Source organism: Thalassophryne amazonica, chromosome 15 (assembly GCF_902500255.1).
Source record: "Thalassophryne amazonica chromosome 15, fThaAma1.1, whole genome shotgun sequence".
NCBI lineage: Eukaryota > Metazoa > Chordata > Actinopteri > Batrachoidiformes > Batrachoididae > Thalassophryne > Thalassophryne amazonica.
Window position 1 is genome coordinate 20,223,276 of NC_047117.1, and position 20,199 is coordinate 20,243,474.

Consider the following 20,199-nt stretch of genomic DNA (forward strand, 5'->3'; position numbering starts at 1 on the left):
TCAGTTATTTCCATTCCTTTAATCCTCATTTTCTTTATTCTCTAACTTCTTTCTCTGTCTTCCTTAAATGCTCCATCTAACATCTTCTCTTTACATCCTTCCGGCTGTAGACATTCGACAAATGTTTCCTGGGATCGTCTGAGACAGCAGATGCCAACCGTGTGTTCTGTGGACAGATGGGGGCGGTATACCTGTTTGGAGAAGCTCTCAGTGCTGCTCAGATCTTGGCTATCTATCATTTGGGACCAGGTTACCAGGTTGGAAGGACTAAAAGCAGGTCTAAAAGTCTGTGCAATAGCTAATACAGGGAAGAAATCTGTTCATTTCTCTAGTTAGATATACTTTCCAGTTGCTGTTGAGAATATTTGATCTCCTTAAGAGGTCACTGTTTTGGATGATTATGCAAATTATGTAACCAGTTTATTTGGATTCATGTAATATGTATAGTTAGCCAGGGACATTTGGTTCTGCTATACAGCTAGCTGCCAAAATTGGGTAACTTAACTTAATGAAGCATGGTGATTTACCAGCTTCTGTAACATAAGTTGAAGTTGCTTTCATACCTACTCTTGTTTCATTCTAAACTTTGGGTGCGAGAGGTATGACAGAATCAATCTGAGAATTCAGACTCCAATACTTCTGTATTTGACAACACGCTGACATCAGCCTACAAACAAATCAGTTGCAAGTACAGGTACCTGCCCCTCACTTGGGTGAGGGTGACAGTAGAGCTGCCATGATTACTGTTTTTGTATAAACTATCTAATTTTAAGACCTTTTTATGCAACTGATAATGTATGTATACCCTTTCAAAGAGTAATGAACTTTTACTTTTTCTTAAAATTTTTTACATGTTGCAATTAGAATGTTGAAAAGGTATTAAAATAGCTGAAATTGATAAAATATAAATAATTAATTAAATTGGACTCTCAGGCTCTACTCCTGGAAATTGCACTTTAAGAAACAAACTGGGTTTAAAGAGTCGACATACTTCTTCATTCATGTTAATACATTTCTCTTTCATTCAATGTAAACCCAAAATAGTCAGACAGTGGTAGAGTTGTGGAGTGCAGCTTTGAAACAAAGTTCATTTGGACTTGTACTTCCAAAACATCTGGTTGGAATTATGCAGTAATCAAGAAAAATGCTTATTTGTGTCGGGTAACATCTTTTCTTCACTTCACCTGCTTCACTGTTGCTCTATGTGTGAGGGAGCAGTCTGAGCCCAGGCTGCCATGAGACATTGATAAAGTGACGACGCCAACAGTGTGGCCAGAAATGACAGCAAATAGTGTATCCATTTAACTTTAGTTTCTGCTCATTTGGCTTAAAGGCTGTGACAGAAGCACCCAGGTGCTACGCCAGAGGTGTGGAAAAATGTGTCATGAAGAGCAAACATAGAAAAAGGTTTCCTTGCAATCGATTGCCTCAGCAGACTCTTTTTTTTTTTTTTTTTTAAACGGATGAGCTCCTCCTCTCACCTTAAAGTCCTGATCACCTATGAAATTACCTGCTGAGGTGATCTGTAGCATACCCCCCAAAAAGCCCTACCTGTACCATTCATGTCCACCCCTGCACTTATGGCATGGTAGTTAAAACCATGGTCTTTGCTTGGGTATCTTGTTGATAACATTAACAAACGGGCAGTATCGAGGTCAGACGCATTATTGTGGCCATGTCTATACATTATATGATAACGCTTTAGTAATTACTGTGACAGGCCTGTTTCACGATATATATGTTTGTGTATGCTTGCAAAATTACAGTGTGAAACCAAACAAAAAAACATTGGTGGGGACCTCAGTTAAACCTTTCAGGCACTAAATGTCTTTAAATGTGTAAGAAGTTAAATTTATCTGAACAGAAGACTGATTTTTAGATATTTGTAGTACAGTCCAGGTTTTTCTCCTCTTACTTTAGTAATTTTTTTTTTTCTTTGTGCTGTTTGTCTCTGACTCTTTTTTTTTTTTTTTTTTTTTTTTTTTTTGATTATAATTATCAGTATGTTTGTGTTCACTGATTTTATTACACTCTCTACTACCCAGGGTACATTCAAGTACAAGGCTGAGAGCGACTTGCTGTTTGCGGACCATCATAAAGCTTTACTCTACGATGGCAAGCTGTCCTCCAGTATTGCCTTCAGCTATAACCCTCGAGCCACCGATGCACAGCTCTGCCTTGAGTCTTCTCCCAAGGAAAATGCCTCAATTTTTGTCCACTCACCCCATGCTCTCATGCTGCAGGTAATTACTCCTTTAATGGACCCCAGGGTGTGTATAGCATTTGATTCATCTTTACCTTAAGGTTGTCATTATTTAACTTGAATCAAATGCCACCATGCTGTTATCTTTGAATTAATCATACTTTAGGGTCCTAAGTAATTCACTGCCCTTGTGCCCGCCACTCCTCTCATGGTTACATATGCATCAACTCTTTCTTCCTTTCTCCTCAATAATGAAAGTGCTCCACTTGACATCTTTTCATTTTAACAACCTCATTAGGGCAGAGGTTTAAATGTGTTGTGCTGGCCAGATTGTTGCAGCTGCTGGGAATTTGCCATTTTGATACTGTAATTATGAAGTTGACATGCTCTGTGAATAAGGTTTAATTTGGAACTGGAGGTATTTGTGCATTCTGTGATTATTTTTCTAAATAGCAAGCGGTGGCTTTTGTCAGAGTTCATCGGTTGCTTCTTACAAACCCAGAATGCGGCTACTGCTCTTTGACTTTTCTTTCCTCAAGCACAAATGGAGTTTTCTCTCATTCCATCTTGCCAGATAAAAGGAAAAACAAGACATATACACCACAAAATCATATATATATATATATATATATATATATATATATATATATATATATATATATATATATATTTTTTTTTTTTTTATACAAATAATGGATGGTAAGGAGTCCAACATAGAGAAATATTGGATGAAGAAAAGATATATTGGACAAGGTCTTCATCCAGTATTTCTATATGTTGGACTCCTTACCATCCCTCAGTTATGTTCCCTACCCCCCTCCCAAATTAAGCAAATAACAAAGTCAAGTAAATTAGATCAATTTATTTTGTTGTGAACAGCATATGAATGCTTCTAAAATGTCAGTAGCGTGCTTGTCTACCTTCTTAGTGTTTTTGGCATCCTTGGAGTTCAATATTTCCACCAATATTTCCTCCTCTGTGAACTCAGCAAACCTCGCTGGCAGATGATTTTCTGCTGTTGTTGACATGTTTGTTGCCATTTTTTCAACCAGCGTCTGTCAGCTAGTTCCTGACCTTCGTATGCCGCGCTCTGATTGGCTAGCTGTTGGCAGTAAGCTCTCACGCTATTGGTCAGTGGGAACCGATCCAATATAACTTTTGGTCCTAGCCTTTTTGGATCCTTTTGGATCCAACATAACTGTCTGTCGCCAAGCATGCCAAAATACAGGTATATATATATATCGTGTATATATATATATATAAAACATTTAGGGCAGTGATTTGAACACTGGGGGCACATGCAGGGCATTGATTGTGTTTGCTTTCATTATACACACAGCAAATTAAAGAGACAAGGTGAAGTTTTAGACGTTTGCACACCAGAGGGAAATACTTGAGACAATTATTTTGCACATTTAATATTTTTTGACTCCATTTTCTATCCACAGTCTTTTGGATCAAAATGTTGCATCTAATTTGTAGAATCAAGTTTGATCACATAAGATTAAACACACTGAAAACATTGGTTTCTAATGAAGTCACCCTCAACAGATTGACAGTGTCCACTGGTACCATGATATGTATCACTTGAGAAGAGGAGTATTGTGTGAATTGCAACGGAACATAAACAACATTTTGACCTTGCAGGATGTTTCTCAGGGCATGATCCTGCACGCAGGTGCCTCAGTGTTGAAGATCCCAGCAGTAGTGCTGCAGATTAAGTCAATATTCCACAAGAATTTTTCTGTTTGTCATACAAGGACCAAATTTCATGCTTGTCAGTAGAATGGATCAGTTGTCTGCCTGGGTGGTTGCCATCCTAAACCCAGGGCAGATCTGTGGTGTGGTGGATATGGTGATAACCAACACCAGCACATGCTCACACACTTGACATGACTTGACTGATGTGCTCGCCTGTAACTCATCCATTTTTCCATTAATTGAAGACTTGATGGTTCAGTTCCTGACTTTTCTTCGAGCAAGATGGTGGACACCAAAAATTGCTCATGTGGTGGAAGCACCTGGCATTGGTGTGCAGGTGATTTATTCAGTTGCTTTGGCTAAAGTAGTCTGCCTAATATATTTGTAAATGTGTGAAAACGGTCATGATAAAAGTGGACTTCATCAGTTAAATTTTCCTCTTCAACATTGTATGTGCACAGAATCTTTAGTGTTTTCCTGTTTTTGCTAAAAGAATGCATTAGTTTTTTTTTGTTTTTTTTTTTTTTGCTTAGTGGTTAGCACTGTTGCTTCACAGCGAGAAGGTTGTGGGTTCAATTCCCGTAGCCTTTCTGTGTGGAGTTTGCATGTTCTCCCCGTGTTTGCGTGGGTTTCCTCCGGGTGCTCCGGTTTCCTCCCACGTCCAAAGACATGCGGGTTAGGTGGATTGGAATCTTTGAAATTGTCCTTAGGTGTGTGTGTGGGTGTGCCTGTGTTTGTTTGTCTATTTGTGGCCCTGCGATGGACTGGCGTCCTGTCCTGGGTGTACCCTGCCTCGCGCCCTATGACTGCTGGGATAGGCTCCAGCCCCCAGCGACCCTTAATTGGACTAAGCAGTAGAAGATGAATGAATGAATAATTTAACCTTTATTTAACCAAGTTAGTCCCATTGAGATCTTTCTGTGAAGGCTCTCAGTTGCCCAGGTGGTTTGCATAGTAGAGAATCTTGAATCTTCGACTGGACTGGGTTGCTTGACGCGAGGACGTTTTGCTTCAAATCGCAGAAGCTTCCTCAGCTAAAATTCTTGCTCTGATAGTCTCCTGTCTTGACTCTTGTAGAGAAGAGTCTACTCCCATTGAGATCGAGATCTCTTTTGCAAGGGAGACCTGGGTAATTGTCAAGTTTCCAATTCATCTAACCTCCATGTCTTTAGGTAAAATTATGTAAAAACAAAAAAGTAATTTCACATTAGGTATAAATACATTTTACTGTTGCTGCTGTTTCATGTCATTTGTTTGCATCCCTCTTCACGTGCAGAGTTTCTTTCCTTGTAGATGTGAGATGTTGAAGTGTACTTTTTCCATATTAAATATTGAGCAGAGTCATGCATGGAATTTTGCTCTTGAAATTATCCAAGTAAACTTCCAATAGCAAAACTATAGTGCAAGTTTGAATATTAGCTATTAAGTCTGGTAAAATACACTGTGTACCATATAGATGATGAAAATCAACAGATGACAGCACTAATTTAAAATATCAGCATACAGAGCTTACTCAGTACTTGCAGGCTTACTTCCTTGTTTGAATGCAAATTAAAACATATTAATACCAGTTAGAAGGGACTTAGTTGTCCAGGTGACAAGCTTGATTGTGTGGATTCACGTGTATTGTGTTTGTAGGATGTGAAGGCAGTGGTCAGTCATTCCGTCCAGAGCGGCATCCACTCTATTGGAGGTGTGCAGGTCCTCTTTCCTCTGTTTGCACAGTTGGATTACTGCCAACCCTCCAGCCAGGAGCTGGACACCTCTGTCTGGTAAGCTGTAGTAAAGATTCACACCGCCAGGATCATATAGCTGGAGCATGCAGAAACCACGCAGCCCATTATTTACATTTTCTTTTTTTGGGGGGGCTTCTTGAAAATGCCCCCTGGCAACAGTTGTTTATATCTACTGACATCTTTAGCAATGTTGAACTCAAACTGGTGACAGACTGTAAGTGCATTGGTTGTAAATGAACCATTTTTATAGATTTTCCCACCATACTGGGATTTAAAGCAATGAGATCATCTTGCTTATAATTGCAGTGTAGTTGTACTTGCTGCCCTGAAGGTGACTCACTCTGTAATGTGCACAGTGGGGACACAGCACCCTCATCCAATCACATTTCATGTACGAAATGTCTTTCAACAACCAGGCTTTGTCAGCAGTTTACATAGATTATTGTCACTGTCTCACTTACCCAATGTCTGTCTCTCTCTCTCTGTTTGTCTGCCTTTGTGGTCTTAGCTGCACGTTGCTATCCTTTATGATGGAGCTCTTGAAGAACTCTGTGGCTATGCAGGAGCAAGTCCTGGCCTGCAAAGGCTTTCTGGTCATTGGCTACACTCTGGAGAAGGTGAGACACGCATTAAATGAACTCATCTGGCAAAGAAATGCACAAGAATTGGTGTCTAATGTTGAAGCTCGCACTTAGATATGAGGCTGATCTCAATTCCCTGAACTCCATCACATCCTCTGCACAGACCCACCAATACTTGGTACAGACTTTGTTTTGTCTCACATGTATTTGGCGAGCGCTGGTGCACTGCATGCTTATTTGGCAGAAACGTGGCTCCTTTTCATCAAAAATATGTTCTGTTGCACCTTAATCATCTTTTGGGCCGTGTGTAATTTTTCTCTGGCATGTACTCTGTTTCCTTTTCCACCTCTTTTTGTCCCTTTCTGTCCTGCAGTCTTCCAAAGTGCATGTGACACGACCAGTCCTGGACATTGTGCTGGCCTTTTCCAGATACCTCAGCAACTTGCAGAATGGCATCTTGCTGCTCAAGCAGCTCTGTGACCACATTCTTTTTAACCCTGCCATCTGGATCCATGCACCTGCCAAGGTAAGAAGATTGCACAAGTGTGTGTGCACATAGAATACATCCACTTCAGTTTGTCAATATGTACACAACAGCACAACACAAAACTCTTTGTTTGTCTTGATGCTCTCCTCTTAAGCGGTGGTCACAACCTGCTGTACTTGCACGTGCGTGCAATCTACTTGCAAAAACGTGGGCTAAATTTGGAGAGCCGTACGTCGTACGTACTGCCTCAGTACGAATTTAGGAGCACGCAGACACGCCGTAGAGGTTTTAGTGTATGCAGAACCTTCGCTGCGGTCAGGCTGCAGATTCACCAGCAGTACAGATGACGCACGTTGTGAGTACTGCCTCAGTACAGATTCAAAGCAGCACATTTTCATTCAATTACTATTGAATTAACCAAATCCGTACGGAGGCAGTAGGCTACTCACCACATACTATGGAATTAAATTGTAGGTATCAGATCTTGACGATTGTGATACACATATATATAAATTAGAATTAAATTGAAATTTAAAAAGCTGGTAATCAAGTGTGTAGTAAATATATTCCTCTATCAGTGTTTCACACCTTGTGTGACTTTTCACTTATATTGTCAACTCTCTTTATCGTTACACTCGTAGAGACGTGCGTTGAACATCCTCCCTCCCTCCTCTTGCTACTGCCTCTGTACGTTTTCACAAAAACGTAGTGGCCATGGCATCCGCAGAAAACATACGGTGCAAAAAAAATGCACGTTGGGTTGTGACCGGCGCTTTACTTTATATTTTTTTGTGTGCAGAATTATCCTCTATTTTTGATATAGTACAACTGCAGATTTTATACATTTACTTCAGTGTATCTAAGCTGTCATGATCACAAAGCTGCTGGCGTGCCTTGTATTTTTGACAGAGTGCACCCAAGGCTAAAACAATTTAATTCTAAACTTAATTATTTTGGTTCCCAAGCAACTTGAAAAATTGCTTAACTCTCAATTACTTGGATGACAAAAGAGAGACAGCATGTGTGCTCTGCCTAGTCATCGTTGTAGACTTGTCAGTGTCAAAAAGCAAAAATGCGTGTGCCTCATTCATCTCCCTCACTAAGATACATGAAATGTCATAACAGAAACATCAAGTGGCAAAAAGTTTTTCTTTCGAGGACTGAATATTTTCGAACTATTCTTGCAGGTGCAGTTGACACTCTACACGTACCTGGCTACAGAGTTCATCAGCACCGTGACTATCTACAACGCCATCCGCCGGGTGGGCACCGTGCTTCAGATCATGCACACGCTCAAATACTACTATTGGGTTATCAACCCTCAGGACAGCAGTGGAGTTGTGCCTAAAGGTCTAGGTGAGAGTGTGCACACCTTGGACATAATACAGTGTATAAAATGTATGTAATGATTTATGCTGTTGCTATTATGCTTCTTGCCCACCTTTTTAAATATGTGAAATACATGTAAAGGCAAGTATCACGTGCACATATAATCATGCAAACCCAGGTTGGTGACAGCTGCTTCAGCTGATGAGTTTTGTGTGCAGTCTTTCTGGGGTCTGTTTTTTTTTTTTTTTTTTGGATCAGCTGCAGTCAACATCCTTTGGTTGTCATTTGCCTTTTTAGACGGCCCGAGACCCAGCCAGAAGGAGATTCATTCTTTGCGAGCCTTTCTGCTGTTGTTTGTCAAACAGCTCATAATGAAGGTACGTGTTTGTCAAAGGATGCCAAAGACCCAAATTCACGCTGCACTGTTTAACAGAGTATCAGATGTGACATAGCATATATGAAGCTTTTTCTCATAGCTTCATTCATAGGTCATATTGGCATCAACCATCATGGTGGAAGTGACAAAAACCTATGTAAAATGGAAAGATACTGCGATGGACAGCTTATAAATGTAAACTATCAGAGATTCCCTTGGGAAGGACTCTGAATAAAATTTGGACAGATACACACACTCATCACTCGCGTTCAACTGCGTAGTCCAACTAAGGGTCACGAGGGGCTAGAGACTGTCCCAACAGAATTAGAGCGCGCGGCGGGGTACACCCTGGACAGGACGCCAGTCTGTCGCACAGCCACATATAGACAAACAAACACAGTCACACCTGCAGGCACATCTACAGACAGTGTAAAGTTTCCAATCCACCTAACCTGCTACAGTATCACAAAAAAAAATTTACTGGATAGTTGCTGAACAGGAAACACAACACTTGTTTATGGCCTCTTGCTTTTGTTATGGTTACAACATTTTTGCTTTGATTGCCAAAATGAGTCCGTGGAGAGACTACCTTTCATCAGAGCTTTGTTTTATGTATCTTTCCTAGTTGTAAATGGGGCATTCTAAAGGCACCTTAGGTTTCCAGTTTCCATCGGATGCCGCAGGAGCTTTGTAACTTAAGCTACCTTGACACTTGCACAAATTTGATCCCTGCAAATTTGTGCAAGTGTCATTAGGTGGTATGCTTGGAAATTGAATCAGATTGATCCCCGCACTGGCACGCAGTCTTGCATGCCAATGAGTAAACTGTATATAAACTGTGCGAGGCCCTGTGCGCAATGACACGCATTGACATGCAGTTTTTGCGAATAGGTTTCGCAATGTTCACAACTAGTTCACACAAGTGGCATGAAATTTATGCATGCCAGAAATTTTGAACATTTCAAAATATTCTTTGCGCACTGGCACGCAGCCTTGCACAGTTTACGACGAGTTTACTCATTGGCACGCAAGATTGCGTGCCAGTGCAGAGATCAAATTTGTGCAAGTGTCAAGATGGCTTTATGCAAGTGCATCCTCTTGTTATCTGGAAGATTTCATGGAAAAAACCTGTTATATTTGCCGTGGGATGCCCCTCCTTCCCCAGAATAAATACTTTAGCAGCTATAAAATTAGTTTTAATTTTGCAATATACCACAGAAAAAAAAACTTACTTTATAATAACTACATTTAAATATAAAGTAAATTTTGTCCAAAATTATAAAAGGAGTGCACTGTTAAAGTGATTTGTTTTAAGTTTCTTCTACATAGGGTCTGTAGACATAATAATTTAGTAACATATATTTGGCTAATCTTTTATACTAAATTTGTTCATTGTACCAAATTCTGTTACCTTCTTTTTCTGCAAACTTGCTTCATAGATTTGTCGTGACATGGTGATTTTGTGCGTATTATGTCTGTATCATTTGAGTTACTTTTCAAAAAAATGCAGGAGATGACCTCTGCAATTGTGTTGTAGGATCATGGTGTGAAGGAAGATGAGCTCCAGAGTATCCTCAACTACCTTCTTACAATGCATGAGGTAGGCTGCAACTGCACGCTGCACTGTCCAACAGACATGTCGACACCAGGTGGCAGCATAACACTACTGTACTTTTTCATCAGATATAGTGTGAGAGAGGAAAGAATTTGCTGTTTTTTATTTTCTCCCATCTGTCTGGTGGAGTTCCTGAAAGAAGTGGTCTTGTTTACAGTGGAGTGATGCACAGTGAATTAGTCAGTAAGATAATAAACCCTGTGAAGTCCACCGTCATGTAGCAATCCTTCACATAGAAAACATGCTGCAGTTCTTTCCTTTAGTTCGTGGTGATATATTCCACTATTTAGACTGAATTTTTCCTTTAATATCCAACAAAAATATGTGTAATGAATGTTCTGTAATTTAAGATATCACACTGAAAACTGCCTTTGTGCAACTTCAACAGATTTAGTATTTCAACATCACTTTGTCATTGTAGTATTTTTGTGAAAATATGTTGTTTAGTCATGTAAATGCAAACTATAAAAGAACAACTACACTGTAAATATTCATACTTTATAAAATGCCTTCAAAACAGACTGTCTCATCATACTGTGTCGTTAAACAAAAGAACCATAGATTCTTTGGCCTGATAGCAACAACTTACATTCCACCAAATGGCGACATGTTAAACGTAACTGATTCCTTTCTTTACTAGTCTGGGCATCATTCTGTGTTATTGACCTTAAATCTGCCTAAACATATTAACATTAGTGCTGCAGAAAGCAATCATTTCACTAATTGAGTATGCTACCAATTATTGTTTTGATTAATTGAATAAAATGAATAAATGAACAGTAGTAAATATATGAAAGGAAAAAAGAAAAAACAGCTTGCTACAAAGAAACAGCTAACTGGCTTAGTATTTAGAAAATTCTGTATTTTTATTGCTTTAAATTACAAAACTAAACCCCTTTAGTGCATTAAAGTCTCATATTATATTCAAGATATTAAAGAAAACCTTTACTGAATTGCAAAACCTAATAATAATAATGATAATAAATTAATCCAGCATTTTCAAAGTACTTACAAAAAAAGGTATATGCAAATTTTTACTGAAGACTGTCTGCATCTTTGAAGGCTCCTAGAGGTGGTAGGTTTAGTGCATGTGCTTATGCTCGTGTATGTGTGTGTTGAAGCCTTTAATGTAGCATTTGGAGGTTGCAAGGAAGGAATGTTAACATATGAATGTGTTTAGGAGTGAGATTTGCCCTGAACTTTGATGGATTACATGTGGCTGTAATTAACATACACTACCAGCCTTCATCTAAACTAGTAACTATATTGATTTACACTAAATGCTAATGTCAAACGTTACCATGTCAGGTTTGCTGTGGATGCAGAATCATTGATGTTGTGCTACTGTGGTAGATTAGTTCAGTCTTGCAGAGCACAGAGAGCAGTGGGGTTGAAATGATCTGAAACTTTACAAATGTTCTGTTTCTATATTTTGCTCCTTCGTCACATAGTGCAAGTGTGTTCTGTGACAAAAATAATCATCCACGAGAAACTATGAGCTTTGAGCAGTACATAGTCGCATTGATTAAAGGAAACATTGACGCAAAGAGTTTGTATCGATTTTTCTTTGTACTTGAGTTTCTTGATGAATCATTTCAGAACTATTTAATTTGTTTAATGTGTAACATAAAATATAACCTGTATCTTCTTCATTTTGCCTTTGTTGTTCAACAATTAAGTACATGAAAATACTCTTAGCATACTGTGCATCTGGAAAGTATTCACAGCGCTTCACTTTTTCCACATTTTATGCTACAGCCTTATTCCAAAACGGAGCAAATTTATTTTTCCCCTCAAAATTCTGTTCACAACACCCCATAATGACATGAAAGTGTTTTGTTTTGTTTTTAACTTTTGCAAATTTATTAAAATAAAAAAAAAAACAACTAAGAAATCATATGTACGCAAGTATTCACACTCTTTGCTCAGTAATTTGTTGATGCACCTTTGGCAGCATTTACAGCCTCAGGTCTTCTTGAATTATGATACCACAAGCTTGGTGCATTTATCTTGGGGCAGTTTTGCCCATTCCTCTTTGCAGCACCTCTCAAGCTCCATAAGGTTGGATGGGGAGCATCGTTGCACAGCCATTTTCAGATCTCTCCAGAGATGTTCATTCAGAATCAGGTCTGGGCTCTGGCTGGGCCACTCAAGGACATTCATGGAGTTGCCCTGAAGTCACTCCTTTGATATCTTGGCTGTGTGCTTAGGGTCATTGTCCTGCTGAAAGATGAACCGGTGCCCCAGTCTGAGGTCAAGAGTGGTCTGGAGCAGGTTTTCATCCAGGATGTCTCTGTACATTGCTGCATTCAGCTTTCCCTTAATCCTGACTCGTCTCTCAGTTCCTGCCACTGAAAAACATCCCCACAGCATGATACTGCCACCACCATGCTTCCCTGTAGGGATGGTGCCTGGTTTCCTCCAAATATGAAGCCAAAGAGTTCAATCTTTGTCTCATCAGACCAGAGAATTTTGTTTCTCATGGTCTGAGAGTCCTTCAGGTGCCTTTTGGCAAACTCGAGGTGGGCTGCCATGTGCCTTATACTAAGGAGTGGTTTCCGTCTGGCCACTCTATCATACAGGCCTGATTAGTGGATTGCTGCAGACACGGTTGTCCTTCTGGAAGGTTCTACTCTGTCCACAGAGGAATGTTGGAGCTCTGACAGAGTGACCATCAGGTTCTTGGTCGCCTCCCTGACTGAGGTCCTTCTGCCCCGATCACTCAGTTTAGACGGGCGGCCAGTTCTAGGAAGAGTCCTGGTGGATGCGAACTTCTTCTATTTAAAGATGATGGAGGCCACTGTGCTCATTGGGATTTGTGCCTCAAGACAATTTTGTCTCTGAAGTCTACAGACAATTCCTTTGACTTCATGGTTTGTTTGTGCTCTGACATGCACTGTCAGCTGTATGACCTTATATGTATACAGGTGTGTCTTTCCAGTTCATGTCCAATCAACTGAATTTACCCCAGGTGGACTCCAATTATGTTGTAGAAACATCTCAAGGATGATCAGTTGAAACAGGATGCATCTGAGCTCAATTTTGAGTTTCGTGGCAAAGGCTGTGAATACTTACGAGGACTGTGAGAAAAGTATCGGACCTTTTTATTTTTTTCAAAAACCATATGGATTTGAATCACGTGTGATTGCATCAGCCAAGCTTGAACCTTCATGCGCATGCGTGAGTTTTTTCACGCCTGTCGGTTGCGTCATTCGCCTGTGAGCAGTGGTCCACCCCTCTCGTCGAATTTTTATTGCGAATAAATGTCTGAACAATTTGGAGCTTTGCTGCATCAATTTTTTTACCAGAAACTGTGAGAGACCTCCAGGTGGACACCGTTCGGAAAATTAATATGGCTTTCAGGGACGATTTTATGGGGATTATACAGATTAAGGAGTATTACTGCCGCTTTAAGGACGGCGCGCTCCCAGGTCCGATCGACATGCTCAGACCCCACTGAAACAACCAGATCATTTCCAACGTGAAGGCTTTTTTTGATCCGGGACCTCGTCTGACTTTCACAAAAAGGCAGGAGACGTGGACATCAGCACTTTTTCGGCACATTCCACTGTTACAGGAGTTTTTTTCATGGAAAGAAAAGCGGAGGGACGCGCCACGGAGCCGTTCATTGCGCGGGACAAAACCACCTCGGTGTTGGTCTCACAGGACGGCTTTCAGGTGGATTTCAGATGGATTCCGGTTGCTTTTCAGTCGTGTGATTATCCAATTGTGATTGTGCATGAGCTGGACATGCCCCAACATGTCCTGGAAGGCTTCATCACGGCGTTGCTTTGCGCCATGCGGCTCCACTGCGACGTGCGGTGGAGCCGCTCCTCTTTCCATGACAAAAACTCCTGTAACAGTGGAATGTGCCAGTTCATTTCTAAACTGGATGCTGTCTTGATCCGGTATGTCGTCTGACTAGCACAGGAATTGTGAAAAGACGTGGACATCAGCACTTTTTTGGCACATTAAGTCAGACGTGCGGAGGAGGAAAAAAAAACCTTTATTTCACATGTCATTATGGGGTATTGTGTGTAGAATTTTGATGAAAAAAATTAATTTCATCAACTTGGAATGAGGCTGTAACATAAAATGTGGAAAAAGTGAAGTGTAGTGAATACTTTCTGGATGCACTGTATGTGATTATTGTAAATGGTCAGACTGCCTGCGTAAAAACAATCATTGTTTGCGTTTCCTGTAAATGGAATGTTTGAGCCACAGGATAGTTTTCCTTTGAACCCGTGTTCACTTTCAACTTTAGTATTATCACTTCCAGTAACCACGTGTTGGAGAGTCAACCCAAGTAATTTTCTCAGTTTTCTTACCGTTTAGAAAATGATCTGGCACACAAGCGCAATCACTTCATGTCATCAGTAAATTTAACTTTGAAAACCTTAGAAGTACTTTGCTGTTTGTTCCGCAGGACGACAACCTCATGGATGTACTACAGTTGTTAGTGGCTTTAATGTCTGAAAATCCTGCGCCAATGACTCAGGCCTTTGACACGCGCAACGGGATACGGTAATGTGATCGATATATATAATTTCACAGCTTTAGTCTGTTTATACTACTGCAGGTTTGTGTAACAGATTTTGAGTAACGTATGTGTGCTTGTTGGTTTTGTTTTTTTTAGCAGTTCTATGAGTGTGAAACATTTTGTCTGTGCTGCATTTTAAACACAGCTTTTTCTTCTTTTTGCCTACACAGTGTGATTTACAAACTGCTGGCTTCAAAAAATGAAGGAATAAGAGTGCAGACACTCAAGGTTATGGGCTATTTTCTGAAACACTTACCACCAAAGTAAGTGCAGTCATGATGTTATATGAATGCTCATTATTATATTCCAAAATTATGGAATTCTACTTTGGAAATCTATAGCTCAAGTCAGCCACTACTAGAAATGTAAAAAGTGCAGCTTTGAATGAATATACTGCTAAATTATTAAGGTAATGTTTTTAAAATTTAAGTTTTTAATTGGGCCTAATATTACAGGCAACTGTGGTTTTATGGTCACCGGGACTCTGCAATTAAGATCTGAATATGCAGTACATTTATATGGAGTTATTTACAGAAATGTTGTAGCCCCACTCACTCAGTGACTCAATAATCTTGTGCTTGCCATGCAAATAGCGAGGGTTAGGTCCAGATCATGTGTGATCAAAAACTGCAGAAAAGAAAATTCTGAATAATAAAATGATTATTTAACAATATAATCAAAATGCCTTGTGAATATTGATAGTTGTATTTTTTTGTCTGCTTTCTTTGGTTTAAAAATAACAGAGAGAGAGGGGAGGTCACACACATTTGTAATAACTAATAATAGTATAAAAGTCCAGATTGCGGAAAGTCTTGTGACCACGTTGTCCACAATTTTAACTCTGGTTCAGATTTGAGGTTGACCTAAGTGTCAACTATAAACGAGGCCTCCAACTAATGATTGTGCAGGAAATTTGAGGAAATGGTGAAAAATGTATTTCCCTAAATCCTCAAGTGTCTTGTTTTGTCAGGAAACAGCAAAACTATTCAAATTTAAGAAGCTGAAGTCAAAGAATTTGGAGTCTTTTTTTTTTTTTTTTAATTCTTCACAAAATGACTTAAAACAATTTAGTTAGTAGGAGATTACTGTATTTTCTGGAGTTTAAATCCTATTGCCTATAAGTCACACTTTTTTCTGTATATCAGGTCTTTAATTTGTTTTTTTTTTTTATGCATCGTTGTAGTGTACTTTTTATTGTTTATTTATTAGTTTATTTTGTATAGTGCTTTGGTTCCTGAGAAGGTCCTTTTTTATAAATAGTTATAATAATTATTATTAATAATATATGTATATGCAACAGGACCTTCGCAACTATAAAAAATAAACGAAAATGAAAAGTGATGTACTCTGGAGTACATGTCACATTAATTTGATGAAAAAGCGGTACCACATCCAAGTGTCCAGGTCAGCCTTTAGTTTTACTTAGAAAGATGTAATTTGGTGTCGTGCTTTTGGCCCTCAAAAATACGTATATTTTGACTATGTGCAGTTACAAGTTAGCAAAATGAAATAAAATGATAGTGTTTAATCAGATTTGTTTTAAAAAAAATCAAGTAATTGCTATAAAATCGCAGTCTGGGTATGTATAAATTCAAAACACAGGATTGCAAAGATATGCAGACTAGACTTGACAAATTTTGGGGGTAATTGTCACCCTTTACAGATTTTTGATATCCAATTGTCTGTTCTGTTGTTGGGGGGTGGAGGAATCAGATACAGGCAGAAGTCTCCCTTTGATCCTCCTTCGCAACATGAAACCAATGAAAACCACGTTGTGCAATAATTTAGAAAAAAAAAGGATGATTCTTAAGCAAATGCGTAAATTGAACTTGACTGTCATTTGACATCTCATTGTTCTGGATAGGAGGAAATCTGAGGTCATGCTGACTCACGGTCTCTTCTCGCTGCTCAATGAGCGCCTGATGCTTCATTCCAGTCAGCTCACCATGACAACCTACAATGGTCTCTTTGAGGTCAGTTTTCTGTCTATGATCAAGCTCGAGGTCTGTTCTTGTGCAGCTGATATGGCCTACTTACACAACATGATAAATTCGCAACAGCATTCTTTGTGTGCAGTTGTGTATTGAATTTTGTGTAGTGTTTAATGCATGCACATGCATTTGGATATGATTACAGTTTATCCTATTAGTTCATCACCTCTGTCCAAGAGTAATTTAGCCACAAAAATGTAATTAAATGCACAACTGAATAAACAGTATTGCAGTAGGTTGGTCATTATTTAGGAACAAACTCTGTGATGATGGAAAATGTTTGTGTTACTATGCTGTATTTTCTTTTTCTTATTAAGAACTGTGTTTATATTTATGGTTAGAATCCCCTCTGTGTCCTCTGGTAGATTCTTACAGAGCAGATCTGCACTCAAGTGATCCATAAACAGCATCCGGACCCTGACTCCACTGTGAAGATTCTCAACCCACGTAAGTGCCTCATCTGTGCCACACTAGTCTCCTAAATCTTCCCCTGCAGTGCCGCCGTTACATACCTATTGCTGCACGCTGCACTAAAGGATATTCCCTGTGGGACAATGCAGTCACAATATACAGTCAAACAAATGAAAAACATAAATTTTTGCATCCAGAGGGTGTTTTTGTGCAACTGAACCTCTGATATAAACATTGCAAGAGGAATGTGCTTATACCTTGTATGACAAATATGTACACAAACGCTAGATTTACTAGATTTAATGTGCGTTTGTTTGAAAAAATTAGTTTACCCATAAAGCAGTGATATACGTATGCATCAAAATTATGAATGGATACATAACAGTGTGCTATTGGCAGGATGGTGTCGCAGTGGTTCACGCTCTTATTTGAAAGCAATAGGTTTTGGGTTCAAGCCCACCATTGCCCAGTTTCTTTCTGTGTCGGGTTTGTACCCTCTCCCCGCAGACTAATTTTGGTGCAGATATATAGCAGTGTGCCATATTTTCAGCTATCCTACAGCTTTGATGATAAATCCCCCCCCCCCCCCCCCCCCAAAAAAAAAAAAAAAAATCAGTGGTCAGTGGAAAATCTAATTTGAAATATATAAACGGTCCATTTCCAACAAAAATTGTTTTTCCCCTTAAAACTGCCCTTAATTGTAATAAATCGTATTTTCAAATATAAATAAATAAATAATTAGACTTTGTTTGCATTACGTGTGTATTGTCGGATACATGACAGTAATAAGATGATGGTTAAAATAAAAAACCTGATTACAGGTAAATATTAATGGATTTTCTTATAAATTGCAGAAGATCATTGAAATTAATTTGTGTAGCTTTATCATATTTTTAATGTAAAGAAGTGGTCAGGCATTTCACATTTTTCTGTTTTATTCATAATCATTTCACATTTAAAAGTTTTAGGCGCATTAAGTGGGATCACTTCACCTTTAACCTTTTAACGCCTGAATTTATATAGCTGTATATAAAAAAATGTTTTGTGTGTGTTTTTGCCTTTAAGTAGATGGTAAATAATGTTGAGATTATTAATTTCACTTTTGCACAAAAAATAAATAGTAATTTTGGTATATTGGTAATGACGTTATGTTATAATGTTATAATAATAATGGTATGTTACAAATTTGCGACAACAGGCATACTGGTCAATTTGGTATGTTGCATATTTGAGTCAAATATTGTAGCATATATGCGACAGTAGGCGTTAAGGGGTTAATAGCCCACAATTAATTTCAGTCCATCTCCTGCAGTTGATAAGAAACTAAGGTGATCTTTAATCATGTTTTCAAAATTATGATATAAGATTGATTGGTGATCTCCAACTGTATTTGTATTGTCCAGTACCAGGAAAGGTACCTAGACCCCTCCAATGGTCAGGATTTCTAACTTGGTAAAAAAATAAATAAATAGAAAATTGGAATGGGCATATTTTGACAATTAAAATGTGATTTTCTGTTGCCTCATTTTAGAAAATAGAAAAAGCTTTGAATGTATACATGTGTTCCCTGTATGTGGAGTCACTGATTTACTGTACTCTTGTATACAATTTCCTGCATTTCTCTACCAGTGTGTCATTTCAACAAACTACAGCCTTGTATTCTTTATATGGTTCCGTACAGTAACAAAATTAAAAGGTGACCTCAGGCTTTGATCATTGCTCCAATCTAATCATGTAAAGGTATTTACAGGGTGTTGTTTACCTCCAGTTTCATGTCGACTCACAAAACCCTTTCACATGCTGAAAGCGTAAGATTTACTTCATCTAAGAAAACATCCCACTTCCTTTTGTAACGGAGCTTCCACATATGCACATTTCCGCACACTCATGCAAAACTTTAATCAGCTTGAAATCTGAGTACTTGGTGTAATCACAGCCAAGGATTACTTCTAACCAACCTAAATCTGACAAGGTATTTGTGCAGTCGTATGTTGATTATCTTAAGCCTTTATTGTGTTAAAAACTCCCCTTCCCAACCATCCTCGACAGACGGTGTATATATCACAGGAACCTTGTCGGGGTGTATATGTGAGCGCATTTTGTGGAACATAGAGTGGCGGTCTGTTTCTCCTTTGCTCTGCATTCTCTTGATTTAATCTGTGACAAACTCCCAAAATGGCCCCCTGATTGCAGTCTTTAGCAACGTCAGAGCCAATCAAACAAACCGAGGAAGTACCGTTTCCCTCAAATTAACTCAGGAGAAGAGAACCAAGACCAAATGGAAAAAAGAAAGGAATACGCCATCCCTCCATCCTCATTCCCGGTACATGCCGGGGTAATTTTCTGGCGGTAAAGGTTCAGCGACTCATAATTTGAGTGACTAAGGCGTAGAAACAACAAAACCGTATGCTGGGGCAAAGAGGCATCGGTTAGAGCCAAGGTCTGAAGAGACGAGTGTAATCCAAGCCCTGCCGTCTCCCTCCTCAAAGCAAATGGACACTGACATTGTCTAGATAATTCATCTAAACAGTCAATCTCTTTGGTTTAAGCAGAGCCCAGGCTTCCAGAAGGGCCCGTGACGTTTGAAACAGCACCAAAATCATTACAGTATGATAACGATCACCGGCCTGGACTTTTCTTTTTTGTTAAATTCTCCTCTCTCCTGTTTTTCTTATCATAGGCTCAGATTTTCAGGTGTGTGCAGCCGGGACTTGAGATAGTTTGTGACACAATGATTTGCAGATGTTGAGGCCAATGTGTGTTTAGTTGTTGATTTGGGCAGTTTCCCTTTTCCACACACACAAGTTTTATACCCGATCACAACTCTGAATGTTTCCGCATTTAAACGATTTTGGACATCTTGAAAATATTGGTTGCTGTATTTAATTATATGATAAAGTCAACAGCACAGACCTACAGTACTGTGCAAAAGCCTTAGGCACCCTATTGTTTCTGTAGAAATGTATTTTTCCCCTCCTTCATGAGTATATCGGTCAGATAGCAAATTTGAATTTTGTCCGTGTTGATTTTAGGGGAGAAAATGATAGAATTTTTCTTAAATAAAGACAACAGGATATGAAACATTTTTTATTTTTATAGTTACTTGAACCATTTGCATGTTTTAGAATGCATTGCAGGATTCTCCAGACAGTAAACAAGATGATCACTGAATAAACAAGCAATCAACATGATGTTCCTGCAAACACATCAGCGCAAAATAATTCACTTT

At 39.0% G+C, this 20,199-nt stretch overlaps 1 protein-coding gene across 9 annotated transcripts in view; it reads left to right on the forward strand.

Moving 5' to 3' along the window:
- Window positions 1-20,199, forward strand: part of lrba (LPS responsive beige-like anchor protein) — a 395,517-nt gene that overhangs the window by 51,535 nt on the left and 323,783 nt on the right. For all 9 annotated transcript variants that reach the window (XM_034188370.1, XM_034188371.1, XM_034188368.1 and 6 more), the window contains 12 exons: window positions 111-257; window positions 2,046-2,243; window positions 5,543-5,676; window positions 6,149-6,257; window positions 6,595-6,747; window positions 7,896-8,064; window positions 8,335-8,414; window positions 9,951-10,013; window positions 14,455-14,552; window positions 14,739-14,831; window positions 16,433-16,541; window positions 16,925-17,006. In XM_034188370.1, coding sequence (XP_034044261.1) covers window positions 111-257; window positions 2,046-2,243; window positions 5,543-5,676; window positions 6,149-6,257; window positions 6,595-6,747; window positions 7,896-8,064; window positions 8,335-8,414; window positions 9,951-10,013; window positions 14,455-14,552; window positions 14,739-14,831; window positions 16,433-16,541; window positions 16,925-17,006 — 1,435 coding nt within the window. The remainder of the gene's footprint in view (window positions 1-110; window positions 258-2,045; window positions 2,244-5,542; window positions 5,677-6,148; window positions 6,258-6,594; window positions 6,748-7,895; window positions 8,065-8,334; window positions 8,415-9,950; window positions 10,014-14,454; window positions 14,553-14,738; window positions 14,832-16,432; window positions 16,542-16,924; window positions 17,007-20,199) is intronic.